General features: G+C 42.2%; 1 protein-coding gene and 1 long non-coding RNA gene across 16 annotated transcripts in view; one reads left to right on the top strand and one right to left on the bottom strand.

Moving 5' to 3' along the window:
- The window catches only part of KCNMA1 (potassium calcium-activated channel subfamily M alpha 1), a 545541-nt gene that overhangs the window by 462693 nt on the left and 62398 nt on the right, over positions 1–20450 (top strand). For all 14 annotated transcript variants that reach the window (XM_083738255.1, XM_083738253.1, XM_083738251.1 and 11 more), the window contains one exon: positions 17062–17185. In XM_083738255.1, coding sequence (XP_083594381.1) covers positions 17062–17185 — 124 coding nt within the window. The remainder of the gene's footprint in view (positions 1–17061; positions 17186–20450) is intronic.
- Positions 5521–20450, bottom strand: part of LOC310844387 — a 91787-nt gene continuing 76857 nt past the window's right edge. Inside the window, exon 7 of one of the 2 annotated variants that reach the window (XR_014564060.1) lies at positions 5521–5639. This is a non-coding gene — a long non-coding RNA (uncharacterized lncRNA). Of the gene's footprint in view, positions 5640–17246; positions 17530–20450 lie in introns of those variants that run through there. The other variant, XR_014564061.1, reaches the window with a different exon arrangement.

Below are 20450 nucleotides of genomic sequence, written 5' to 3'. Positions count from 1 at the left end.
TTTCTTCCAGGCTGGAGTGTGTGCCCTCACACTCAGATAATAACTCTTGCTTGTCTGGATGGATGTTAGGATGGAGTGTCTGAGTGTAAATAGAAACTAATATACAGTACTGTACAAAGCTAAAATTCGCCATTGTTGCCCCGCCCACATTTGCCCCTGACTCCACCCACCACTGTCATGTGACTCCTGGGAAGTTGACCAGAAGGGAATGAGGCCCTTGAGCTGACAGAGGTTATTCACCCCTGCGGTATAGTGTTAGGAGCAGTGATAAGTTCTGACACAGTTTTCACTCATCTTATTAAAGCTTTCTCGTTCTGAGAAAAAGCTCCACATTACCCTGAGTTTTGCTTGAGGCAAAATCCCGTGGCAAAATAGAGATATCTGGGATACCCACTGCCAAGAACAAATCGACGGCCTTGCTAAAACCCTCACAATTCCTCAGATGTTTTGCTCTAGTAGGAGGCCCCAAATTCACTTTAGATTTTGCTGTTGGCCAAATTCTATTAATGATTCTGTAAGCGCCATCCCACTGAATTTGTAAAAAAGATATTCCCCTTTGAAGTCTGTTTCACTTGCCAAGAATCCCCTACCAATGGTGGTGGTGGTGGTGGTGATTTTACAACCACATTTGAAGAAATGTTACACATACAAGCAGAGGAGTACCACAGCTACACCACTGCAACACTCCAAAGCCATGTTATGTGAACATTGTGATGGCACTGTTGCAGAAATTTTGGGACAGAATGTTAGTCCCTTTTCCCTGCATGTATTTTCACGTAAAGTTGAACTTTGGGTACAAATTATGACCGATTTAGATCCAAGTTATAATACCTAAATTAGCAGAAAGACAAGTGGGTGCATTTGATTAAAGAAGAACATAAGAGCATTGCCAGATCATGCCAGGGACATGTCCAGAACCGACTTCTCACAATGGCCAGCCAGATGTTTATGGGAGATCTAGAAGCAGGACCTGAGTGCAACATCACTCTCCCTGCTTTTGATTCCCAGCAACTGGTATTCAAAGGCATGCCTCCTCTGATGAATACACAAATATTTGCAATTATTTGATATTTCTGCTTAACTGCTATCTTATTTCAGTGGCAATATGGATGGACAGATCATCCTGTTTCTGGTCTGTGAGCCATTTGCACAGCTCTGCTCTGCCTGTTTTGGTAAAAATGTACAATTTTTGAGAATCCACATTTAAATACATATTTTTAACAGACTATACAATTTAAAAAAATATTTTCTTCCAAATAATATTTTAAAAACCCCCCGAGAACCACACCTGAAGAATCAAACATCAGGATAACTGTTTTGATCCTCACATTAGCTTGAGAGGTGCAAGTCAGATCGGATTGTATTGGAACTCACAAAGGTTGAATTCCTACAGGCATCTCTACCTGGCAGCGGTCAATGTTTCTCTGATGGCTGTCAACAAATCCATATCTTACTTCCCCTCCCCACACTTTCTATCACTAAGTGCAGCTTAGAGAAATATGCATTCAATTGCTCCTGCAGTAAGTCACCTCTGAGACCACCATTTTATCTCCAAGTTGTTTCCATTGGAATAATTTAGGATTGCAGGACCTGGGTTGATTCTTAGAGGGGAAACACACCTAGTTCTGTCCTTTTTGCCCACCACAGGCCATGTATCGCTGTTAAATTGCTGTTCTAAATGCTCCCAGAGTTCTGTTAACTAAGCCTATGTAAACTGCAGTAATTGCCTGTGCAATACTGGTTTGCATGCATGTTTATGGGAGGTGGGGGAGAACTTTCTCACTTGTATGGTGCATGTTGTCATTCCATCATTTCCAATCCACTTATCTCTAAGTCATCTCATCTCCATTAATTTTATCCACTTGAAATTTTAAGGGGGGGGAGAGCGCCCCACCTCCCATTCCTTCTATCATCTAACAAATGTAGGGGCATCAATGTGAAATAAAAGGAGAGAGAGAGAAGGGGGCAGAGCAACATTTGGAGTGAAGTGCACTGTCCCTGTTTGCTATGTAAAGTATGCCTCATTTCTTTGATCTTAAGTCATAATAATTCTAGGGAGTTATACTGTTTTCATATGCTTCAAAGCTGTGTCAAAGTTTTGCTGCTTTAGGGTACTTCTTTATTCTACCGGCTCTTGGGTACTGAGATGACAGGTCCTCGGCACTAGGTGCAGGCTTTTTCAAGTCATAGCCTTCAGCAAAACATCAAATTACCAAATACAGGCTAACACACTTCTACACAAATGCCTTTCCTGTAGATATATTATACCATATATATTAAATACTTTAGTGTTACACGGTACATTTTATGTGCAATAGAAAGTGATGGTTTGAGGTAGCCTTAGGGGGACTTCCCCCCTCCCCTTCTGCAAGCCGAAAAAGCCTAGTGTATACCATATCAAGTATGGTTTTTACAGGACTTTCTGCCCGAAGGCCTTTGTAAATAAGTAATGATCAACAGATTGGCTGTGGGTTTTTGAAAAGCATGCCTGTGTCAGCTTGCATGATGGGGGAAGAATTTTCAAAGTGGAACCTGCTTTCATTGCCTGCTGAAGAGGGACTAAGGGAGATTACTCATCCCAAGCTTGAGCTATCTGCTCAGTAACACATCAGAATTGCTAAACATAGGTCAGGCAATGAGTGGGGAGCTTGCCAAAACTGAACTTGTTTTTGCTTCCTCCCCGGTCTTCTCTGCTGGACTCTAGTCACCTGTCCTTAGTGGCTGATCCCTGACCCTGTCCCTACACCCTGTGTCTTGTGCCCTTGACCAAGAGAAGCATCATTTGTGGGCTCCATGTTTACGAAGCCTCAAAGATGATAAATCAGAATATTGAAAAAGGCCGTTTTGCAAATTTGTATGAACCAGAAATATACTATTTATCTTAAACATCTGCAAATAAATTATTAGACTAACCCCAGCTAATTTTCTCCGCCTAATTCATTGAGTTTATATGCAAAAGCCCCATGAGAAATTTAACTAGTCTTATCGAAACTTTTTCTAATCCCTATTGAAATATTGTATGCAAGTGTCTTGTGAATGGGAGCTTCCAAATTTAGCTTGAATTTCATTTTAGGTTGGTAACTTTCAGGGTTGACTAAAATCCACAATGGGAAATGATTCTAGTCTAATATGTGGCCCTTTTTGGCTTCAGGAAACCTCTACAATCCATGCTCTTAAGTGGAGGGGGGGTTCTCAAACAGTAGCCCCACCCTGAAATGCCTCATGTCAAAGTGCTTTAGAAACTGACAGGACTTCAAAAGTTGTTTGTGATATGGCATGGAAGTCTGCCAATAAAACAGAAAAAAATTGTTGAGAATCCCCCTGGTCATTTCACACAGCCTTGGGCACACCTAAAATAGTACTTGGGATTCTGACTGTGGAGACTTATATATGGAACAATTTGACTACCATAAAAATGGAACCACTTACGGTTACTGTATTTATTTATTTATTTATTTATTTATTTGGAAAGTTTCTATTTTTTCAGTTAATGAGACTATTACCAACCTCTTGACAGCTTACTGATTTATCTTTACACCCATATGCAGCTGTATACTTGGAGCACTCCCCCCCTTTAATTCATTTAAAACTGATACATTGATAAGATTCACCAGTAAACGTACATAGTAAACGTACAATTGGTGCATAGTGTGTTTTCTTCTGGGGAGCTCTTAAACTGGCTGTTAGGGAGGACTCTGCTCTTGAATAACAAAATTGAATGGAATCCCCTTTCCCTGTCTTAATTCATGGCATTCGTAGGATAGGGGCCCCATTCAAACGCAATGATCCAATAAACCGTGGAGCCAGCGTAGTGTCATGGTTAAAAGCATTGGGCTCAGATGGTGGAGACTTAGGTTTGAATCCCCATTCAGCTAGTCATGATCTCTCAACCCTACCTACCTCGTAGGGCGGTGGTTGTTTTGTGCAGATAAAAAGGGAGGAAGAGCATGTATGCTATCCTGAGCTCTTTAAAAGAAGAGTGGGATAACAGTGGAATGAATAAGCAGATCAGAAATCAGTCTTGTTTCCATGTTCTCCCTCTTCTCTCCTTCCCACACACGCACCCACCTTCAAGGAAGACGATGTGGTTGGTTAAAAACCTGTTTCCTGTGACATTTGAAATGAGAAATTGTAGTTTAACTACTGCTTACTCTATGAGTTCGTTTTGGTGCTTATTAACACTAATGGCATGCAACGTTTATTTTGAGTACAACTTTGGGATTAACATTAGGATTGACAGTACTTAGAAACCCCAAATGCCCCTCCCTCTCATCCATTTCCCTGGTAGTTGTTGCTGCTGTTCTGACTCTTCCTCAGAGCAGTTTACCCATTATATTTCTTTATTTTAAAATTCCAGGAAATATAAGGGGGTCAGATTGAATTACCTCCGGGGGCCCTGGAGTTTTAACTTGGGTTATTTTGTCACTGTTTCTTGGGGAAATTACATTTCCTTGGTCTACTTGTGCTTGACCGATTCATTGCCTAGTAACATGCCAGGCACTGGAAGGAAGAGGGAAATCTCCTTTTCATTCCCTTTCCTTTCTTTCCACTCTGTCGCTTGCTGCTGCCACGGAGCAGCAGTCACATATAAGTGGGTTGGCTGGAGGTGGTTTGTCATCTGACTTGTAGGAGGGGAAATGAATGAAATTCTTCACCAGATCTGAGTAAAATCTAAGCTCCCTCTCACCCATTCTCTCTCTCTCCAACTCTCTCCTTTCCCCTTTAAATGAAGTATATGGGGACAGCACTCAGGGAACACAAGTAGAGCACCTGTGTGGTGTAGTGGTTAGGAGCAGTAGACTCGTAATCTGGTGAACTGGGTTCGCATCCCCACTTCTCCACATGCAGCTGCTGGGTGACCTTGGGCTAGTCACACTTCTCTGAAGTCTCTCAGCCTCATTCACCTCACAGAGTGTTTGTTGTGCAGGAGGGAGGGAAAGGAGATTGTTAGCCACTTTGAGACTCCTTAGGGTAGTGATAAAGCGGGATATCAAATCCAAATGCTGCTGCTGCTTCTTCTTCTTCTTCTTCTCCTTCTCCTCCTCCTCCTCCTCCTCCTCCAGAAGCTGCCATGCTTCCTTGGCAATATGCCAGGACACAAGACCCTGGGGCCCCAAACTGAATTTCCTAAAATAAGTTGGGACATTCTGGTGGGTGGGGTGAGGGATCTGCCAGCTGGTGGCTGTTGATAAAAAGTAGGGGAAAATAATGTTTAAAGCAGTAGGGGGGAGATCCACCATGGCACCTAGTACTTCCACACAACATGGAAGAATCATAGAGTTGGAAGTGAGCCTGAGGATCATCTAGTCCAACTCCCTGCACTGCAGGAATATGCAGCTGTCCCTTACGGGAAGTGAACCTGCAACCTTGGCATTATCAGCACCACTCTCTAACCAACTGAGCTATCCATAATGAAAGAGGAAAGAGATGTTGTCAAAGACATTTATTTCCAACTTTAGGCAATAAGTAAACAGTTACAGACGTATAACACAGTTGACATGCAAAGTGTTAATTTTTTTTATTAATGAGCACAAAACAGTGGTAGAACATAAACTGCAACAGATCTGTGGTGTTGATCTGTAGTTAGCATCACCATCGGAAGAGGTTTAGGTCTCATTCAGGGAGCCTGAAGTCTAAACCTGTGTTAGAAATCTTGAAATAATGTAGGGTTTGTACAGAGAGGATATTAATATTTCCTAGGATCCCAGTGGAGGGCTGGAAATAAATGTCACATGCCATTATTGACAATAAGAAATGCATTGATTAATGGGATAATCTTTGTAGCAATTGTATGGTTATAGTTAATGTGACCCCTATGGTATGTGACCGAAAAGAAACTGGAGGCAACTTAAGCAAAACTGTGGAACCTACCAGACCCTGACAAGGTGTGTAAACTGGCGACACTGAAGAGTATAATCCAACTTCTCATGCATAAAGCCCATTTAATTGAATGGGGTTTTTATTGGAGCACGTTTTGTTCTTGTGTTATATCCTATTTGTTGCAACTGGGCTTGCACTGGGGGAAATTCCTGGTGGACTGTGCCTCTAGTCCTCAGTGCTTCAGTCGCTGCAGTTTCATGAGTCCGGCGTACACAGGAAATGTCAGACCTGCTGAGACAATGCCTCTTAATGCAGAAGCAAATAGCATGTGACAGGGCCCAAGGGCCTGAAGAGAAAACAAATAGTTTGTCCCTGTCCACTCCAAACTGAATGGTATACTTGACATTGGCCTCTAGACAAGCAGCATTCTCAGCAAAGGGTCATTCTCATTAGTGTCCCTGATCACACACCAGAATCACAGAGGATCTGGGTCTGCTGGGTTTCCAGTTTGTTGCCAAGGAGAATTTCATAACCCTGAGGATTTTTCTTGATTTTTCTAACCCCCATCCCCTCAACCCCACCACTGCCTTCACTCCCTTGCCAACCGAACCAGGACACACTAAACTTGCTCAGAGATTGCCAAGGTCCAGCAAAGTGACTGCGAAAAGGACAGCGCTTCTGCAGTGTTTGTGAAAATATAATGAGACAGGCTTATGAATAAATATAAAACACAGCCACAATGTGTGTATATTTAAATGATGCTCTCCTATGTTAGACTAGTTGTAGTTTGTTGGATGAGGACTACTAAACGTTCCCCCCTTTTCACAGACGCATGCTATATTCTGTTCAGTCAATGCAGTGCTGAATTGCATCTTTCTCTTTCTCTTTATGACACATAATGCTCTAAGCCAGTTTCCCAAACTTGGGTCTCCAGCTGTTTTTGAACTACAGCTCCCATCAGCACCAGCTAGCAGGACCAGTGCTCAGGGATAATGGGAATTGTAGTCCAGAAACAATTGGAGACCTAAGTCTGGGAAACTATACTCTAAGATGTTCTTAACCTATGGGATTGGGAAGGATTAGGCACATTAGTGAGCAGGATTTATTCAAACCAAAGCTTTCCTTCAAGTTGATGACATACTTTTTGGACATGCATCATTTCATGACACAGTAATTCAGTTTTGCATTATTTTGCAACACAGTAATTCAGTTTTGCATCATTTTGCAACACAGCAATTCAGTTTTACTAGCAAACCAGAGGTTAAACGAACCACTTTCCAGCCCCAGAAGGAGTGCAGGGAGCGTTCATGCAACACACCTACACACTGCAGCCACCACACTAACGTGTCGTGATGCACAGTTTGGAAAGCTCTGGTTTAAATGGACGCCATCCCAGGGGCTTGGGGCTGCTAACGGTATTGTTATGAAAGATAGTATGGTGTAGTGGTTAAAGCAGGCATCCCCAAGCTTGGCCCTCCAGCTGTTTTGGGACTACAACTCCCATCATCCCTACTTATCCCTATATAAGTAATAAACAAAATAATAAACTATTCCATATCCCTCTTTGTATCTGGCCACAGATTGTTTGAATAAAAATTTAGGCCACCACTTCTGGGACATACACAAGCTTGTCTCCAGGGAAACAGAAATACAAAGGAGAGGGGCAGCCATCAAGGATCCCAAGTGATGAGAAAAATAAGTCAATTTCCACATGTTGATAATGCTCTGATCACATAAAATCCCAACTGCCTCATTCATATACACTTCACTGCTATAATAATTATTATGTTACACTTGTCTATTGTTGTTGTTGTTAAATTCAATTTTACAACCATGTAAAAAATAAAAAGAAACTCCCATAGATCTCTTACTTGCACTTGTCTAACCCTACATCTGTAGATCCCACAATCAAGCACAAAGTCTGCCATGTATGCAGAGTAAATCTGGATTCTTCCAAATTCATCCCATTTTTAAACTTCCAGCAGCACTATGATATTTGTTTTTAGAATATCCCAATAAAAAATACATTCAGCTACTGTATGAAGTAGGTATCCGAGCTAATCCTTCCTTTCCATGCAAAGCAAACACTGATAGACAAACTAAACTCTTCAAATATTGATCACCCAGACAAGAGACTCTCATAATTTTTTATTCGTCCCTACCTGTTGACGATGGCTTTAGTCATTTAAGGCAATATGGGAGTACTTAGCAGTAGAGGATGAAGGCTGTGGAGAACCAATGTGTCCTATTAAACTATGATTACTAGAAGCATCAGTGGCTACAGTGTGGGATGTACAAAACAAGCCCCATCCTCCCAAAGTTTAGAGTCATGCACTTCCCACTCCTCTTGCACAACTATGAGAAGACAGAAAACTTTGACTTCTGTTGTTAATTAACTATAGCTTAATGTTATATCAACCCCAAACTGTGCTTAGTTTTAGCCACAGTGTGTTGAAACATGCCCACTTCAAACCATGGTTTCTGAAGCAGGCTTATTTTCAATAAACCATAGTTAAGATTAACCACAGTTTAGGGTTTGGCCATAACCATAAGCTCTGGTTGATAGATAGTGGAACTGGCAGCTTCCAGTCTCCTCAAGGCCATGCCACAGGAGGAGGGGAGTAGGAAGTATACAACCCTAAGGCTCATTCACATATCACTAAGCCATACTTTAACATTATGTCTGATTGAGGCCAATTTGAGCAGCTGAACACTTTTCAGTTCTCATTGTCATAGGTAAAGGAACTCCTGACCATTAGGTCCAGTCGTGACCGACTCTGGGGTTGCAGCGCTCATCTCGCTTTATTGGCCGAGGGAGCCAGCATATAGCTTCCGGGTCATGTGGCCAGCATGACTAAGCCACTTCTGGCGAACCAGAGCAGTGCACAGAAATGCCATTTACCTTCCCGCCGGAGCGGTACCTATTTATCTACTTGCACTTTGACGTACTTTTGAACTGCTAGGTTGGCAGAAGCTGGGACCGAGCAACGGGAGCTCACCCCGTTGCGGGGATTCGAACCGCCAACCTTCTGATCGGCAAGTCCTAGACTCTGTGGTTTAACCCACAGCGCCACCCGCGTCCCTCTCATTGTCATATATGGGATTTAAATCCAGGCAAGCATGGATTGCAGCCTTATAGGGATTAGGTTAAGACTCTTAATAGCTAGTTGCCAACTACATTTGCAGATAACTGCCATTATAATTGTTATCTTTTACTTAGTACTTTTAACATGCAAATTACTTGATGGTATTTCCTGTTTTAAAGAGTGGAGATCAATGGAGAGAGATAGTGGGTTGGTTAAAAGATAGCATGAAACAATTGCAGTTCTGACTCTCAGCTGCAATTTGTGTTCCAGGCATACAGACAAACCATGGTTTGTGTGGTTTCTGTCTTTTCTCATGTCCCTTGAAAATCCCCAAATGCTTTCCTAAATTGTGGCTTCCAAGGGAGGAGCAACATCCCAAACCATGGTTTGTCTGTTTGGATGTAATGCTGGCTGGCTTTTCTCCAAGGTTAACAAAAGCTGGGTTATGTAAACTGGGATTCCATTTAGAGTAAAATACGAATTTTAATTTTTTTCCCAGATAGAACATCAAATAGTCGGGCAACTAGAAGACTCTTTCACTGAATAATGATTCTTAGGCATTCTGTTGTACAAATTCTTCTGGCTGGGTGTTAGGTACCCCCTTCCCATGCCAAATTACCTAAATTCTGAAAACAGCAGCTGGTAAAAGAAAATTGACAGGGGCTAAAGGATGAGTAAACTCATGGCATCCTCTTAGAATCCTCATATAAAATGTTCCAAGTGGGAGCCATGAGAACAATTCTTATTTATGTCGGAAACCTTGCTAACCAAATGCACTTAAGATACCATAATGTTTCAGATACAATGTACTGAGGTTTGAAACACAAAAATAAAACCGAATCAAAACCCTGTTAGGTGCAGCAGATAAAGTGTTGAGCAGAAATCTGGGGGAATAGTCCACGGCACATTAAATCTTTTTAGGACTTGAATGAAAAGCCTCTCATTTGGTGATCCACTCATGGCAGTTGTCTGGGGCTAAACTCTGAACGTCAGAGCGGGAGGAGAAAGATACATTTCTTTACTCATCACTGTGAGCCTTTTTTTTTTGCCTGACAGAGCTGCTTTCACATGTGCTCTGAATCCTTGGAAATTTCATTGCTGATTAAGCTTGTGAAAGTAAAGGTCAGCCAGAAAGTGTCATTAGTGCGACACACACTCACACACAGGGGCTACAAATTCTCATTACAACTTAATGCCATTGGTGCAGACTGGAGAGGGTCACGGGCGCTGGCTAATGCTAGCTGACAAATGTTGGGTGTATTAGTCACAAAACATTTGCCAAGTTCCATCAGAGCGGCGTGACAACCTCTGCAGCCAGTCCCAGCGAGCTGCCGCAGTAGTCGGCGGAGTTTGCCTGTGACAAGCCGTCAGTCTTGGCTTGGTGGAGCTTTGGAGCGCCAGTCAAAGCAGTCAGGGAAGATTGAAGTGACAGAGACCCACTGAGCAAATAGCGAAACATGCAGCACATTATGAAATATTCAGCTGGGGTGTAAAACCTCTAAACGCTTTTTCAATTATTAGCACCTGCATTCTCTGCCTACATCTAACACTAACAGCATGCTAATTGCCACAATTTGTTAGGGTGGCTGTAAGGGGAACCGTGAAAGGCAGGAGATGTTACTCGCTGCATTTAAATATGGTACATTTGCAAGGTGCCTGTTCCCATTTACACCTTTCCAAAATATCCCAAGCTAACCAAATCACTACATTGCTGCATGCAGACAGAAAGCTGCACATTTGTAGAGTCAATGTGTGTCCACCTGCTCCCACAGGACATACAATAGATTACTCTCTGGGAGAGCAACTGCTGCTAAATATTTCCCATGCTAAGAAGACACGGGCCTGTGCCATCTTCTTGTGTGGCAGAGAATGATGCACAACCTCTCCTGTATAAACCTAGTTACATCAGACAATAGCCATGCATGCATGCATAGCCCTGTGACTATTATTTCCCTTTGAGGAAGAATCATGCTAAGCAGGTCCACCCAAATACCTTCCATGGACCCCTCACATCAAATAATTTCCTTTCTGTGTTGTATGAAGGAGGCATTCCTCTCCAGCATGGATTGCCTATCCATTATGCAGTGTAACAAAAACCCAAAGCAGCTTTGGAAGTGGGTTTTGAGCAGAGAAGCAGTGCGCTTGAGATGATAGTATTTTATCCTTTTCCTGCCTGCTCTTTCTCCTCTCTGGATTATCCCTGTGGAATATGAGGAGGGACAGTATCCAGTCATCCAATTTATGCAGTACTTGCCCCTCCAAAACTGAGGAAGGTCACCCTGTGAATTGGTTGCACATTCATACCATATAAAATGTTGCCTCCTTATTTCTCACAGCAAATAAAGAAGAATCCCTGGCTGTTTCACGAAACAAATTATTACAGAATAAATAAATAAGCCACTTTTTAGAACTACACCCTCACAAAGCAAAGTATAGAGGAGCGAGAGACAAGTTGCAATAGAAAAATGGGAATAGCATGATGTGCAGATGAAGATGGCGAATTTTTATAGAGTGACAAAGCCATTGTGAAGAGGAAGGTTTTCAAGGCCTGCCTAAATGCTAGAGTTCAAGGGTCAAGGCATAAGGCCATTGGAAGGGAGCTCCATAGTTCTGAGGCCACCACTAAAAGTCCCTGCCTCATGTTCATGCCAGCCTAACAGATATTAACAGCAGGCACTCAAGAAGGATCCCTGAAGTGGAACTTAGTTTACATGCAGGTGTATATGGGTGATGGCAGCCCTTAGGGTAACCTCACCCCAAGCCATTTAGCGCTTCTAAGATTAAGACCAGCTCTTTGAATTGGGCCTGGAAATATACTGGCAGCCAGTGCAACTTGTGCAAGATTGATGTTGTGTATTCAGGTTTTCTGGCTCCCAGCAGTATTCATGCAGCTGCATTTTGCCCAGAGTGTAGTGAGTCCCATCAAGAGGAAGTCTGCACAAGGACTGTTGCCAATGCTATGTGGTTTTCCTCTGTCCCTCCCCGCTCCTCCAAGCTGTACCCACAAAATTGGCCCATTGGGCCAGGACAACCCTCAGAACAGCACACAGGGGGAAGTGTGGGGGAATCATTTTGTCTGGTAACCTGAAAAGCTTTTGTTGACAAAACACTCAACATAGCACAATGTTGGGAATGGCTAACTTTTGTGGCCGTTCACTCCATTCTTCCCTAATAATAATAATAATAATTTATAATAATAATTTATTAATTTGTACCCCACCCATCTGGCTGGGTTTCCCACTAATTCACTAGTTGTGAGAATCTCTAGGTGGAGGATAATAACAACAACTCCAAATGGCTGGCACAACACAAACTCATTCTATGTTGTTAGGCTCTATTAATACTGTCATTTTGCAAGTTATGCATTTGGTATGAACTTACTGAGAGGGGGGGCTGCAGAGTGAAAGATCCTCTTAAGAAGCAGGTGGGTGGTGGTTGTACAATAAAGTAGCTGTACAATAAAGTTTATAAGACAAACACAATATGTATATAGTAGCTTAAGACTGGATGGGAGAGCCTAGGGTAACCAGAGGTGAAACTTGTGCAGCGTCACATAACATAATAGGCATTTGCTAGCTATGTAGCAACTTAAAATATTTTTATTTAGGCAAGCCTATGTAGATCTTGATGTGTTTTAAGTTCTTTTATTGGCAATTGTTGATGTGTTTTTTAACTGAGTTTTTAAATGAGAAGTTTAATATCTCTTGTAACCTGCCTTAGAGGTTTTACAACAGTCAAGTGACATATAACTTTCCTTAAATATACTGTCCTACCAGAGGCTTTAATGCAGGCATAGGCAAATTCGGCCCTCCAGGTGGTTTTTTGGGACTACAATTCCCATCAACCCTGACCACTGGTCCTGTTAGTTAGGGATGATGGGAGTTGTAGTCCCAAAAATATCTGGAGGGCCAAGTTTGCCTATGTCTGCTTTAATGAAAGAAATCCCCAGCAGATCTTCAAGCAGAGACTGGCTGTTGATCTGTTGAGGATGTTCTAGGTCTTGATTTCCTGCATAGAACAGGGGAGTTGGAGTAGATCAGGCATCTCCAACCTGTGGCCCTCCAGATGTTTTGGCCCAACTCCCATGATCCCTAGCTAACAGGACCAGTGGTCAGGAATGATGGGAATTGTAGTCCAAAACATCTGGGGGGCCAAAGGTTGGGGATGCCTGGACTAAATGATTGACTCTCCAACTCTGATTCCATGAGCAAAACTAGACCTTTGACTCATAAAGTGTGAACTGTCACCCCAAATTTCAGTGGCATAAGAACACTGGACCATCCTTTGATTTATGCCCTCTGTTTATTCAACAACAAGTCTTGCTGAGTTAGGGCCACAACTCTTAATAGCTAATTGCCAGCAGAATTACAAAAGCACACTGTTGATTCCTTATCGTTTTGCATAGTAATTTCATTCACTGTTTTTATGCAAATGAAATTGCGATAATCCCACCCCCACCATCACACTGCTGCATGCCACACCAATCTTCCAAGCAGATCCTTACCCTGGGTTCAGTTTCCTTGGAATGAGGGACAGCTGAGACTGTGGTGTCTTTAGGATATGTGGTTTATTTACATTTAAATACAACCTGAGCCTATGATGGAGGGGCTCATAGCATTAACACTCCAATCAAGCATCTCTCTTCTTCTCTGACTTCTGCCTGCAGCTTGCTTCTAGCTTTCACACACAACTCTGGCCTTTGTCCTTCTAAACAACAGCCAGTTGAGGGAAGCAGTCCCGCCCATTTGACCTCTGGCACAGAGCCACTTCCTTTGCTACCTTAATGACCCACATTTAAGCCATTGGCCCACCAAGAAGCTGCCTTTGCTATTCCAGCAATTAAATCCTTGCTGGATCCAGGAATTAGAGGGGATTCAGGCATACAGCCCCACCTCCAACTCAAAACAATACCGTGATTACAATGTTGTAGGCAGTCTTCCCCCCCCCCCTTAAAAAAATGTTTAGAGGTACTCTCATTTTCCTATTCATATTGAAATACTGCCCCTCAATGTGGCCAAACTTAGATTCACAACATGTTTAGGGGTATGCGTCCCCCTAGGAAAAAAAGGACTGGTTGTGGGGCCATTTGGCAATTCCCATCTTAAACTAACAGGACCCCCATAATTATTAGTAGTATTTATTACATTTCTATTGAGCCGTTCGCCTGAAGATCACAGGGCAGTTTACAATATAAAGACACTGAAATACATACCATAATAACAGAGTGCCAGAATTGTGGAGAGCGTGAAAGGAATGAAACGGAATTTGAACTGGGAGCGGGGGAGTGAATCCTTTTCATTCTTTTGACTTTTTCCTCCATTTCCAGGTCAGTTCAGAAGAAAAGTTCCAGAGCTGAAAACGCCAATTGAATGTGTTTAGAGTACTTGTAAATGGCTGCAAGGGGAGCACTGCTCTTTAAAATATAATGCCGGCTATCTCACAGCAGGTTTGCTGGAAAAGGGATTTGCGGTTTTGCTTTAGGCTGTTGTCTTCCAGGCAGGCTTTTTGGGTTTGCAGCTGTAGCATGGCATTTAGTGTCGCTCTTGAGTTTAATTGATGATAAGTGGCATTATATGCTCCGCAAAACCCTGAAAAGATTGTACTTTCCTCTACGCTTTAACTCAGGCGCACATAATTTTTGCCATAAGAACAGAGAAGCTATTTATATGGCTAGAGATATAGATGTGAGAAAAGTAGCTTGGTAGCTTTTCTGAAGCGTGTACAATTGATTTCTGTTTATTTCCTTGCACGAAATTGTGGATGTTGCAGTGCGTTGAAAACGTACAGCCTCTGGCCATTGGGGTTAAAATAATGATCTTAATTACTTACAAGTGGGGTCTCCTTCCCGCACCACCAGTAAAGATATTCACAAACTCCCACTTTGCAACTTTGCAGCAATGCAAGTTTTACTCTTAAGCTGTACTCATTGATGAGCACACTTGGCTTGAGGATGAACACATTCATTTTATTTGGTCAAAATCCGGTGCAAGCATGCAGGGGGTGCAGAGGGGAGATAAAGATGAATTAAGAGCAACTCCCCAAATGTTATGCGATTACACATTAACCCAGTGGCTTTCATACTTTCCAGCTAGCTTCAGAAACACTTTTTGCATCAATATGTCTACTAGGAAACTTAAAACGATCTGCCACAGAACCTTTGTGTGTTATAGAGCATATTGTAATAAGTGTACACTCAGTTTGCATGGGCCATTGACCAAGCATATGGGACCACTGTATTAAGTGCACCCACCCAATCCCCCCACCCCATGACTCTGCATTGCAGGAGGGAATTCATCATGGCAGACAATGTATTTTCCAAATAAGCTTTTCCACCATTACAGTTCTTTTCATTGAAAAATCCTTGATATGTTTCCAAGGAACCTCAGGACTCCAGAACAGTTTGAAAACCATTATGCTAGCCCAATAAGCTTCAACTCCACAGAAGGAACTGGTGAATATAGAATTAAGTGACGGGCTCAGAGCCATCCCTGGGGGAGTGGTATAAATTGGTTTCCACAGCCTCCCCCCTCCCAATTTTTCAAATGGGGAGTGCATTAATGTGGTGCCAGTGGCCACAAATAGCAGCCCTACTGCCTGGGAGGTAATCCCAAACACCCAACCAACATCTGGGCAGGACCCACACATTCACCTGGAAGTCCTTTTGCAACCCTTGAAAAAGCAGACATGGGAGGAGGGGCAGGGATCCTCTACAAAGTGCATTGAAAAGGTAACTTGCAGCACTGGAGAAGGAATAGAATGGACTAACACTGTAAGAACCTGTGGTCGACTACAGCTCCAACCATCCTCATTGACCACGCTGGCTGGAGCTGATGAGTGCTGGTGTCTAAGAACCAAGAGGGCTGCAGCTTCACCATCCCAGCTATACAATTTACAAATCCAATTAGCTCTTTAGAAATCAAAATTAGAATGCATCCTGCAAAACAGAAACGTTATAATGGATGGAACTTAATTTACTCAAACTTGCATTGGTTAACCCCTCTTGTTCATGGATCTAAGAAGTTGGATTAAAGATGTGAGGGATCACTCTATGTGATGTATAATGTGCATTCACTGTAAAGTTGACACCTCAGAATTTGCCTAAGGGGTGACGTGGAAAGAGGTGGAAGAGCAACATTGTGCCAGAACACAACTGAAAAACTCATTGGCACATATGAATATGGTTCATATGGCGGGGTAGGAAGGGTACACAGTGTGATTCACCCTGGAGCCCACAACCCCATAGCCACAGCCCTCTGTGGGGTAAGAGGTACACTTCAACAGTTTTCTCATCTTCCTTCTGAGCTGGGTTGGAGAAGGGGAGGGCTGTCAGGGTGGTAGAATTCTGGAAACTTGCATTAAATTATTAAAGCTGGAGACTCAAGAGGGCATGATCAGTGTGGCATGTTGAGAGTGGACATTGTGGCAGATGTAGCTTGATTTTACAGGCATTTTTTTCCTGGCCTCTTTTAAATATGTGAGGATGAAGCACACTATTATTATTATTATTATTATTATTATTATTACTATTATTATTTGGTTTTGTTTTAGTACAAGAAATGCTTTGAAGGTTGTTACAAATGCCGTAGCTGTCACAGAAAATGGGCATTGTTGTTTAGTATTAAAATCATGTATTCTAGATGTGGGCATTTGTTAGTCAGTTTGCTGTAAAATGACATACTGCTGAATCTTTAAAGGGCTTCAGTTTGGAAAAGCAAAATATGATTGGGCAAATTGCTAAAATATTTAAAGTGCAGCCTGTTAAAGCTTTTACTTCGAAGAGCGTCACGTCAAAAGTTGTATGCGGTAAAAGCAAGCGATTGGCTTCCCATCCTCATGCTAGTCAGTTAGCATGGGGGTTCTGTAGCTATCCCTTCCACTCCACTGCAGATGCTAATAGAGACTCTTGTGATGTTTATTTGGAGGAAGGAATGAGGACTGGGGTGGGACATTCGTGGGCCATAAGGTGAAGGAAAGACTTGTATTTCATAAAAGGTTATTGTGAGCCTCTTTCTTCCCCTCTCAATTCCCCACATTTAAATATAACCTCATCTTTCTGTTATTGTCTTAAAAGCAGGTGTGTCAAACCGTATTACAGGCACTGCTCCTAGATATGGCTTCCATTGATATTAACCTTGACATTTTTCTTCTTCCTCAGACACGACCCCTTATTAATACCTGGCAATGAACAAGTTGACAACATGGATTGCAACGTGAAAAAATACGACTCCACGGGAATGTTTCATTGGTGTCCAGCCAAGGAGATTGACAAGGTTATTTTGGTAGGTATCTGCAATGAAGGAGCACATCCCAAGTTGAATCATACTATCAGACTGCACTCTGTTTTGTTTATTTCCTTGCATATAACCAATCCAGTGAGTAATGAACTCCAGGATGAAGGATTTATGGACTGTAGGCTGTGTGTGCCTTAGCCAACCCATTTTCCTGACTGTTGGTCGGTCCACAGATTTTTGGTGGGCATGGACCCCTGAGGTTTCCTGTTCCTTGTGGATATTCAACAGCCAGTACTCCTACTTTGCTGCCAGTTTCTGCTTTTCAGACTGCCTGGTGTCATAATTTACCACAGGGTTAGATTGTGCTTATCTTCAGTCCTCTACCTTCATTGCTGGGAGCAAAGAGAGAGAGGGAATTGTAAGTGCAGGTAGGAAATCAAATCTTTAGTTGTCCACATGTTAATTTGAGACCATTCAATTATAGGTTTCTTTATTAAATACAAATAAGTCATTTGTTCTATGGAAAACCCATAAGGTCACTAGATCCTTTAACGCCCATGTTTTGCCACGGACGCTTTATAACTATGCCACTAACATGATTGAGCAACGTTGGCAATATTAAAGTCCCAATTCAGAATCAACATTTTAAATGTGATTTATGAGTTAGCTGATTCATCTACAGCTAATCTGATCAATGCTGCAGCCTTGATTACCGTAATACGAACGATTATGTTACACTCAGAAATATCTGTGGGGGCCTTTGAGCTGTTCTTCTGCTAAATGCTAGTTGATTGTGAAAGGAAGTTTCCATAGATACAGTACTGAAATTCTCTTTTCAGTCCAGTCCAAGAGCAAAGTTCAAGAACTTTCATTAGATTAAAATAAATAGGCGAAGCCTAGATGTAACAGCTGGTTTCTCAGAATCAGGTGAGAATGCAAAAGAAAATATTTCTGCCTTGCATCTCACAACAACCAGCGTGTTTATTCAGTTTTGGTAAGCTGTGTCCACAGTTTCTCACACTTGCAGGGCCATTTCAGACATTACAAGAAGCATGAGGTTGCTGCTGAAAGCAGCATTTCCATGTTGAGCGCTACTCCTCTTTATGTTGTGATGTTGTGACATTATCTGCTTGCCTGTCCCTTGGGTGACTTGCAACAAGCGATTCTATACAGGTTACAGAGGCAGAAAATTCCAGCACAAGAGTGCCATTTTTGGAAAGAGCCCTGTGTCTTCCGTAACATCAACTTCTGTCCTCAGCCCAACAAGCTGAAGTGTAAAGCTGCTGCTCTTGCTATCCCAGTCCTTAATTTGGGCTCTCTCCATCTTCCTTTTATTCCTTGTGGGGCCAGCCATCAAACTGACTCAACTAATTAAATATAATCAAAAGGCCTCTTCTAGTTTGTTAGGTTCAGCGAAAGTTTGTGCCGTTTATGTTCATGTGCTTGAATCAAAGAGTAGCAGCTCCACATCTCATAGACAAAACTGATGATATGTGAAATGAACTCCCTGGTGTGTCTTCACTTTGTTGCAGTTGATGCAGCTTTTTCCAGCGTCTGCTTCCTCAAGATTTCCCTGTACCACTAAATGGTGCAACCAATAATGGTGACAGCTCTGGTTTAGTCTAACGATTGGGAGACAAAACCTTGTTCCTCGGGCTCCTCAGGGAGTTTGTATAATAACCATGACATTGTCTGGAACTGCAATATTGGCATTTAAGCAATCGATAAAGCAGTCAATTCCACTGAGTAAATTGTTACGAATTTGATTCAAAACTGTTTAAATTGATATGCATTCCACAGTGTTCATTAGACCACCAGAGACAACTTTTCCTTGCGTTCTTAAATAACTGAGGGCGACAGATGTCAGCTAGAATATTTTAAATATATTTCAAACAGATATGACGCTAATGACCTTAATGTTCCACTTCAGAAAGTTTGCATGTAAAAAAAAATATTTGACATTGGGGGTGGCCTCCTGATCAGGATGTGACTTAACATTTATTCATTCTATTTGCACATGGAAAAGGGGTGTGTGAGTGTGAGAGAGAGCCCTTTCATAGCAACGCGACAAATAACAAGTTCAGCTTACTATAGTCAACATCTGCAGTACTAAGAACTTTCATGGACAATATATTGACACAGGAGACAATGTTAAAACAATGTGTGGTCATACTACATGTGATGATGGCTCTCTCATTCCGCTTTCAACCTTCTAAAGAAAAGAAAAAAAATGAGTGCCTCAATCCCTAGTTATTTTAGTTTGTTCTATAGTCTGATTATGTTTGTCTTTTTGGCAAGGGGTTCACCTTAGAAGAGAGTGCTGCTATACCCGATTGGCTTGTACAGAGTCAAAAGAATTGGTCCTTGGGGTTGGGGCTATGATCCCAATGGGAGATCCACGTCTGCCAGAGAATGGCTACAAGGAATAACCGCATGTGCGGCCAGGATTACATTTTTGTTGTTGTTGCTGCTGCAACAATTCCATCTAAGACACAGGTTGTGTGCAACCCAGTTGCACACAATGGATGTGCATATACAATTCTATCTTGTGCATCACTTATATTTCCCAGGTCTTATTTTATATAATAAAATTTAATTATATGCCGTTTAATTTCTCCCCCCCCAAAAAAATATCCCTCTAAGCGGTCTACATAAAATAGTATAAAAATAGTATAAAATATTGATAAGGAAATGCCAATAAAGCAAGCAGTCATTAAAAACAAGTAGACATAACAAAATTATAAAGATATAAATGAAATGAACCGTTTTAAAAGGAAATATACATAATAAATTTGCATTTCCGAGTAGGTTTGCTGAAGCAAAAAGGTTTTTAAGCAGGCTTCGGAAAAATATAACAAAGGCAGCTGCTTAATAGTAACAGGAAGTGGTGGGGAGTAGGTGGTATCACACTAGAAGTCTGATTCCTCACAGATGCAAAACAGACATTCCAAATCCCATATCCACAAATCTAAGTGATTGAATGGGCCTGCGTGGGGTAAGCCAAGCCTTTGAGTTAACTGGTCCCAAGCTGTTGAGGACTTTATATGCAGGCAACTCCCCATTTATGCAGGGGTTGTGTTCCGAGGCACCATGTGCACGTAAGCCTGCCCCACCCACTTCCGGTTCCGAAATGGGGCTCCCCCGGGGTTTCAGGAATGGTTCTCTCCAAGATGCCAGGGACTTTCTGCATGCATAAAGGTAAAGGACCCCTGACAGTTAAGTCCAGTCATGAACGACTCTGGGGTTGCAGCGCTTATCTTGCTTTACTGGCTGAGGAAGCTGACGTTTGTCCGGAGAAACCAGAGCAGCGCAC

The sequence above is a fragment of the Podarcis gaigeae genome (genome assembly GCF_964106915.1).
Source record: "Podarcis gaigeae genome assembly, chromosome: 5".
NCBI lineage: Eukaryota > Metazoa > Chordata > Lepidosauria > Squamata > Lacertidae > Podarcis > Podarcis gaigeae.
The sequence above is the reverse complement of the archived record's forward strand: the minus strand, read 5'-3'. Positions and strand labels throughout refer to the sequence as shown.